Source organism: Gossypium raimondii, chromosome 5, assembly GCF_025698545.1.
Source record: "Gossypium raimondii isolate GPD5lz chromosome 5, ASM2569854v1, whole genome shotgun sequence".
Classification (NCBI taxonomy): domain Eukaryota; kingdom Viridiplantae; phylum Streptophyta; class Magnoliopsida; order Malvales; family Malvaceae; genus Gossypium; species Gossypium raimondii.
Genome location: NC_068569.1, coordinates 53,718,246 through 53,726,622, shown reverse-complemented (window position 1 = coordinate 53,726,622; position 8,377 = coordinate 53,718,246). Strand labels below are relative to the sequence as shown.

Below are 8,377 nucleotides of genomic sequence, written 5' to 3'. Positions count from 1 at the left end.
ACAATAAAATATAGAATTGTAGAGAATAGAAAGCTCTCAAAGAACGATTTTACATTTAATATTATTGTTGAAATTATGAAAGAAAAGGAAGATATTAAATAAATTTATTGAGAAATATAAACATATAATAGATTGGCCAAAGTGGAAAGACGCAATTCAAGTAAAATTAAATTCTTAAAGCTTTTGGACTAGTAGTGGAAATGAAGCTTTTACTAAGTTATGACATTGGTTATAAAATGTATAATATTCTTTTATGGTAGATACTATTTTAGATATCTTATTAGTATGACAATTCATGAAAATTTGGCAAGTGTCTAATGGTTATTGTTACGACTTTATATGAAAGATTATATAATTAAGTTTATCTGGAATCCTTGAAAGATTTAGAATGCTAAAACATATGTATTTTTTATAGAAGAATCAAGATTAAAGTTTGTTATGATTATTGTTGGAACTTTTGAAGAAATCAAATATATTTCTCTAAAATTATGTCTCACTCATAATTTTCAGAAAAATGATGATATGAGAGTTTATTAAATCCATTCAAGTGATAATTTGAAAAGATAGTATTCAAGATTAACTACGTAAAATATGAGTAATTATGTGATATTGTCATGAGGGACCAACAAGTTTTAGCAATCAAACTAACTTCAGACCACACTCCATTTTTCCCAAGCCAATAAAAAATCTCCAACCACCAATGCGTAAATCCTCTAAATCCCTCTTTTCTTAGGGTGAGTTTGGATGGGCGGTTGGGTGCGGTGCGTTTAGCTTACTTTTTGTCTCACGCTACAATGTCGCTACAGTATCTAATCTCACTGTCACCGCTCTTTTTACACTAACCGCAGGTAAACGCACCGCCCATTCAAACCCACCCTTAGACTGTAAGTGAACGTTGAAACTTTCCAAACAGTTTCTGCATAAGGACAAAGAAACATAATATGTTCAAGTGTATCATTCTTCGATTCGCATCTTCGAAGAATTTTAAATAGTGGACATGTACATTTTTTAAAAGAAATCATTTTAAAATTTTAAAATATTTATTTTAATAATTTTATTAACTCATAAAATAATATGTAAAATTACACTTGGATTATTATCAACTCATAAAAATTATTATGAATTTATTTATAATAATAAAACTATAATGACACTTTAAACCTTTTAAAAAATAATAATAACATAGAATATCCGTTTTTCTCTTTCTTTTTTTAATTTTTCTTTCCTTCAACCCATTTTACCTGGCTAAATTTTATATAAAATTTTTTTTTGATGGTTTTAGGTAGTTTGCTGGGATATTTAGGTAAATAGAATGATTTTGGAGAGAGAAAGTGAAAATGCATCTAGTAAGACATGTTTTCTGCTTATGTGGCAAGAAAGTGTGCCTTGCAGGATGCATTTTTGCAACGGTAAAATTCCAACAGTTACAAAAACTCCAACGGCTAGTTTATTTGCTATATAAACGCTAGCCATTTTCTCTAGTTTGCATTCAAATCGAATTCTCTGAAGTTTTTAGTTCTCGATTTTTCATTAAATTTCTCTAAAATTTTTATTGTTTTAATTTTCTATTTTGTATTTTATTCGTTTAAATTGATGTTTATAATGACAAATACTCTTATTCATTTCGATAACCATCACATTTTCGACGTCCAATTGCAAATGGTAGGAAAATATTTTTAATTTTTTAAATGTTAATTAAGTTCATTATTAAGTTGTTAACATTATTGAATTTATAATTTTTAAATTTTTTTATATTCAGGCTAAAGATTGGATTTTGGAGATGTACATACACAATCTATCATTGAGGGCACCGCATGTAATTGAATGATACTTGCAAGAGGTGAGATTCTTGCACGTGTCTCGTATGCTAGGGGGTTTAGATTGGATTCCACACTTATTAGCGTGTTGATGGAAAGATGGAGAGCTGAGACACACACATTCCATCTTCCAAGCAGTGAGTGTGCAATCACACTCGAGGATGTAACTTTACAACTCGGTTTATTGGTGGATGGGCCAATCATTACGAGATCAAAGATCATTGGTGGTTGGAGCGACATTTGTGAGCAACTATTAGGCTATGTGCCAGACAAGGTTTTTGGTAGTCAAATAAAGATGAAATGGTTGAAAAATAATTTCAGTTATCTCAACAACACCTCGAGTGCCATTGAAAGAGAACAAGACACCCGTGCATTCATATTGAGGTTAATCAGTGGTGTTCTACTACCCGATAAATATAAAAATCTGGTACATTTAAGGTGCCTACTACAACTCGTCGACTTGAAAGAAACGGGTCGACTAAGTTGGGGATCAACCGTGTTGGCTACATTGTACCGAGAGATGTGTCGGGCAACACAACCATAAAAAATTAAAATCGGTGGTTGCATACTCCTTCTGTAATCGTGGGCATGGTACCGGCTACCATTTTTACATCCCTGAGTCGACGCCCCTTATACTTTCCCGCTTGTAACAGGGTAAAATTTATTTGATAATATAGTAACCATAATATTTTTTCATTATTATATTTTTGAAATAACATGGTATTTGAATAGGTGGAACAATCTCTCGAGTCATGTGGGACTAGCAGAGAAGCTTGAAGGTATTCAACTAATGTTAGATCAATGATCGAAAGCCGATGTTAGTTTTTAAAATTTTTAATTATATAATATTTACCTAAGGATTTTAAATTTAATATTATGTAAATAATAAAATTTATTGTTTCATACTATAGTTTGAATGGATGTCATATGCCGATTCGAGATCCTGGTCGAATTTTTTGTCAATCTTAATATTTGACACGTGAAAGTGTCATTGATAGTTTACACTATGGTGGAGATGCATGAATTCGGTCGAGTGATGCGACAGTTCGGGTTTAGGCAAACTATTCTGCCATCACCCAAGACACCGAAGCACTGCACAAGGTCGATTTGTAAGGAAGAATCGATGAAGATTTGCCTAAATTCCATGGGCAATATATCAACATTTGGGAGCATAGGTACAATTTCATACCTAGTCACGAACCATTTCTCGCTCCGAAATTGGTGACCTCTCTAGACTACATGCCATGGTTCAGACATCACGGCAAGCCATATCTTCTGTCGGAAGAGGCAATGACTAAGCATTGTCGTACTAGGAGGCCAAGATGACCCCCACATCAATCCTAGGTCGGGAATGTATGCCTCGATGGATTCATCGTCAGCTCCAACCCAACACGAGGCACCAAGGGCTATACCACCTCTCGGTCAATATGATGTATATTATTCTAGTACTTTCACTAACCCCGTTATTTTTACACAAGCACCACACTATGCACCACCATAACTTGCTTCAACACCTTATGTAGATATGTTTTTTGCACCACCTTCGTCCCCAGCGCCATATTACACACCAATGCCAACAACAACATCGACGTATCTGCCATATCCGTTAATTCCAACATTTTATTTGCAACCGGGTTATGTGACACCATACACTTATCTGTCGATAGTGTCGCAAACACCTCCAACATCACTATTCTACCGTGGTGGCTCATCTTCGCGACGACCTGTTAATGGAATGGAAGACATATGATAGCAAAGTAAGAGGACATCATACTCAACCACGAAGGAAGGAGATGAAGACGAAGATGAAGAAGATGTGGAGCCGAAAACCCAACTTGTACAATGAAATCTGTCTCGCAACCGACACCCATTAGGTTGTGACACACATTCGGTCTGGTGACGTTGATGATTCTTTTAAAGATTTGTCATGTAAACCATCATTTACTTTGTTAACTTTTAATTTGTATTGTATACATTTTTTTTCATCCATAATGTATTTGATATCAATAATGTACATATATTTTTTACAATCTATGGAAATTGAAAAAAATTCTTATATTGCATTTTACTGTATTTTACATCAATAATATATAAATATTCACAATTTACCAAAAAATAAGAAGTAATAAAAAATGAACAAATTGTCTATCAAAAGAATAAATAAATGTGTTAATGAGGTATTGTTCTCAATGTTTCCCCCAAGTGTGGACATGTTGGTCTCGTATGCCCTGAATTCCTACAATAATTACATAACTTTGGTTGGTCTATCCTCTCCCAAATATCCATATTTTCGCATATCCGAGTATAAGTCGGCCGACCTTTTGGCTTGCGACGTAATGAAATATTCGGTACCAACTTGAATGAAGCGCCCAATATAGGTGGTCACATACTTTCACCTTGGACATGTGGAAATTCAGATTTCCATATGTTATACATGTGTTCTAGTTTGTACACTTCGTCAACATAGATCATGCAAACTAGTCGTGCCAAGACACATGCAGTAATTGCATGTGCGCAAGAAAAACGAAGTGGTTGAAATCTCTCACAATCGTAGGTCCATCGTTCCAGGTATACACGGTACAATCCCCTAATAATACATTGGTCGAGTCTATTGAACTCCGTAACCTGAAATGATAAGTTTGGACATGAGTGACACATTGTAGGTATAGAGTTCACTCTTCCTGCATTTTCTCTAATTTCTTTCATCACATCCTAGCACCAAATGTGACCTCCATTGAGATTTGACACCCACCATTGAGATTTGTGTTATTTGATAAGTGTTTTTGAAAAACTAAATCAAGAAGCAAGGAGATAAGGAAACGGCAATTGGTTTGGTGCCATTATTGGTTAGAGATAGTCATCAAAGGCGACGATGACACCATCAATCGCTTGGAAGATGAAGTTATTTTAATAAATGTTTTTTTTTCATTTAATTAGTGTTAAAGTACATTTCTTTTATAATTTTTAACATTTTTTTATTTCTTATTAATGTGGCACATTAATAAACTGACACACATAAATATGTCTCATCCATCGTTAATAACCACATCATCAAAACTGTTACATCTAATGGTTAAGGGACTTAATCGATTAATTTTTTAAATTGAAAAACTCAATTAGAAAATAATTAATTAATTTTTTCCGAAATAATTGAAGGGTCTTTTATAAAACCAGAAAATGGAGAGATATGTCAAAACTTTATCCCAAATGAGAAATGCACCAAAATTTGGCAGAACTTGACAAATAAGAGTATGGACGTCATTGTTAAACCATATTGATGAGCCACAACGAGTAATCCACGTGTTTAGGGGTGTTCATTCGGTTAACCGACCGGTTAACCGACTCGAAATTACTATAACCGAATTAACCGACCTTCTAAAAATTTTAACCGTTAACCGAACCGATTTTTTTTAAAAAAATTTAACCGAACCGAAATTTTTTCGGTTAATAAGGTCGGTTAACCGAATTAACCGAAAATTATGTATTTTTTATTTTTGGTTAAAAATTACCCGAATTACCCGAATTACCCGAATTAACCGAATTACCCGAATTAACCGAATTACCATAAAATACCCGAATTACCCGAATTTTTTTATTTTTATTTTAAAATTTAAAAATTTATAAATTATTAAAGTAAATTGGGTTTTAGACTTTAGTAAATTGGGTTGTCTTTTAGTTTTAGTTTTATTGGATTGGGTAATTGGGTAAACTTTAGTTTTAGTTTTATTGGGTTGGGTAATTGAGTTTGGGTTGGGTTGGATAATTTTATTTATTAATTTTTTCCGTTAACCGAAAATTTTCGGTTAACCGACCGGTTTCAAACCGAATTAACCGTTAACGAAAAATCATAAAAAATTAACCGACTTCGATCAAAAAATTCGGTTAACCGACCGATTAACCGAATTCGGTCGGTTAACCGAATTTTTTCGGTTTTACCCGAATTATGCACACCCCTACACGTGTTTGCAATATCCGACCACAATGGTTCTCTTGTAATTGCCTGCCCCTTAAATTCCCCCATGTTGCATCTCCCTTCGATTTTAGTTTATTTAAAATTTAAACTATGAATTTAATTTAGAGGTGGAAAACCCGAATCACTTCATGAATTCCGAATATATTCACTTCGAATGGAGCATATATATATGTTGAAAAGTGGATGCAGGGTGGATACTTTCTTTTGAATAGTGGGTATAGAATGTTTATAATAATTACTTGACTCAACTTAACTTGCGCCATTATATGAAATTATCATTGTATCATTGTATATGTAAGCTATTAATAGGATAAAAATGTAATATTTTAATATAAAAAATCCATATATTTTATGTTTGAATATTTTTTAAATATTTATTTGGCTTTAAATAGATAGAAAATATTGAAGATAAGTAACAAAAATTAAATTGAAGTGGAGCGAGGTGGGTTGAGGATGGATGCATATAACATCCATGGAGGTGATAGTAGTTTTTAATATCATACATCCATAGTAGGGCAGGGCGGATGGTGGAGCAGAGTGTGCCAATTGTCGAGCAATGGTGAATTTAGCAATATTTGCCCCATCCCACTCCATTGTTATCCCTAATTTGATCCCAAAAATTAAAGAACGAACTCCAAAACTCCAATTTGCTCCCTCTGAAATAGGATTCATCCAATTTTTGGGAGCTTGAATTTGGTAATAGTTCTCACATTGGGGTCTAAACTTTTTTCAAGAAAATATAACAAACTGACTTGGACAAAAAAATTCGAATCCCAATGCGGAAACAATTCTTAAGTTTAGAAACTAACTTGCATAAAGAAAACACTTACTAAATTCAAACCTCAAATAATGCATTAACTCCCGATATATTATTAAATTTCATAAAAAAAAATTTTAAAAATCACTTCTATAAAATTGGGTGGAATCAAAATCCATCAAATTCAAGTTATTTTTTTGCAGTATCAAAATGGGTTCATTTCAGTATATTCCATCGAATCTATTGGCGACCACAAAATGTAAAATCCTGGCCTGGTTGATCCATTGGCACCTAACGCCTTCTATTTTCATCCATAAATACCCTACTTTTGCTTTCATTTTATCACCTCAAATCTTTGTTGAACTCCTTTCATATTATCTATTATATCAGCCATGCTTGAAGGCAAAGCAGTCATTGGTGACACTGATATGCTTCAAACCATGCAGCAAGATGCCCTCCATCTTGCCGCTAAAGCCCTCGATTTCTTCGACGTCACCGAAGCTACCGACATTGCACGGTTCGTAAAGAAGGTGAGATAACAAGTAAATGCAATTTTTTTCTTTTTTGTAGTTGAGATTGTCGGGGACTGAATCCTGATCACTGAAAAGTTTAAGAGTTCTTCCATCACTGTACTGACACACCCCAAAATGTTTATGGAAATTGAACCATTTACGAGCATGAATTAGAGGTTAATGGCATTGTACCAATGATTCATTTCATGTGTGATATGTATAGGGGCGTAGCCAAAAGAGGCAAGGCAGGCAAAAGCTTGGTCCCTTGGCTTAATGGTTTAATTGTTTTTTTAGTGCTTTTTAAATGTAAATAGTTCAATTTAATCTTTTTAGTTTGTTTTAAATATAAAAAAATTGTAATTTTGGTCCCTTTTAAAAGTTAAAAAGTTTAGTTCAAGTCATTTTAATATAAATTTTTTAACTTTGACCCCCAAACTTTTTTAGTTTTATCTCCACCCCATCATATAATTCTTGGCTTCGCCCCTATATATGCGGTCTCCAATGCTTTTTGTTATGGCTTTGATCATGAAGGCTTTGTAATAAGAACAATAATAGTTTGATTGAATCAGTTTTGAGAAGAAAAAAAATAGAATTCTATCCGTTCTTTTAAATTTTATTTAAAATATCTTATATAGTAACTAAAAATCGAACCGAACTAAATACACTTAAGTAATATCAGTAACAAAACCGAATCAAATTTAATAAAATCGAACCAAACATTTTGGTTCGAAATAATTTTTTTTTAATTTACTCGATTTTTTTAACCCATGATGCAGGAATTTGACAAAACATATGGAGAAGGGTGGCAATGCATAGTAGGAACAGATTTTGGTTCATTTGTGACACACTGCTCTGGCTGTTTCATTTATTTTTGCATTGGCAGCCTTGCTTTCTTGCTTTTCAAGGGTTCAGCTGTTCCACAATCTCACCCAAACCAGTTCAATGCTTTAGAAACAGTCAAAGCATAACATAATTTGTTTTGGTTCAGCACAGAAATATTTGTCATTAGAATTAAAGAGAAAAAAATGGCAAAGAATGATGAGTTTTCAACTTTAGCAATCTCTTTTCTTTTCTTTTTTTTCTTTTTGTCTTAATCAATAGTCGGATTGAGTTTTGATCATTCCAGAATCAAATTGTGTTCCGATTAATCCAAAGTCAAATTATGTCGGACCTCAGATAAAGGGAAAGGTCTCTAAGTGATTTTCTTTTTCATTCATAACACTTAAATTGAGACTTAAAAAAATAAACACACTTGAAAAAAGAGTTTATTATCTTCCGTCAATAAATTTGTTTTTTTAATCTAACTGTAAATAATTTA

At 33.0% G+C, this 8,377-nt stretch overlaps 1 protein-coding gene across 1 annotated transcript; it reads left to right on the top strand.

Annotated features, from left to right (window-relative positions):
- The first annotated feature begins 6,865 nt into the window (after positions 1-6,865).
- LOC105768312 (dynein light chain 1, cytoplasmic) lies at positions 6,866-8,114 on the top strand. The gene is made up of 2 exons (XM_012588185.2): positions 6,866-7,077; positions 7,836-8,114. The coding sequence occupies exons 1-2, from the start codon at positions 6,940-6,942 to the stop codon at positions 8,025-8,027; spliced, it is 330 nt and encodes a 109-aa protein (XP_012443639.1). The 5' UTR covers positions 6,866-6,939; the 3' UTR covers positions 8,028-8,114.
- Positions 8,115-8,377: the final 263 nt, after the last annotated feature.

Bases quoted from the DNA above. Each gene is read 5' to 3' on its own strand.
- LOC105768312 (XM_012588185.2), top strand. From the start codon at position 6,940: ATGCTTGAAGGCAAAGCAGTCATTGGTGACACTGATATGCTTCAAACC. The intron at 7,078-7,835 runs GTGAGATAACAA...CCCATGATGCAG, and splicing joins TTGCACGGTTCGTAAAGAAG to GAATTTGACAAAACATATGG.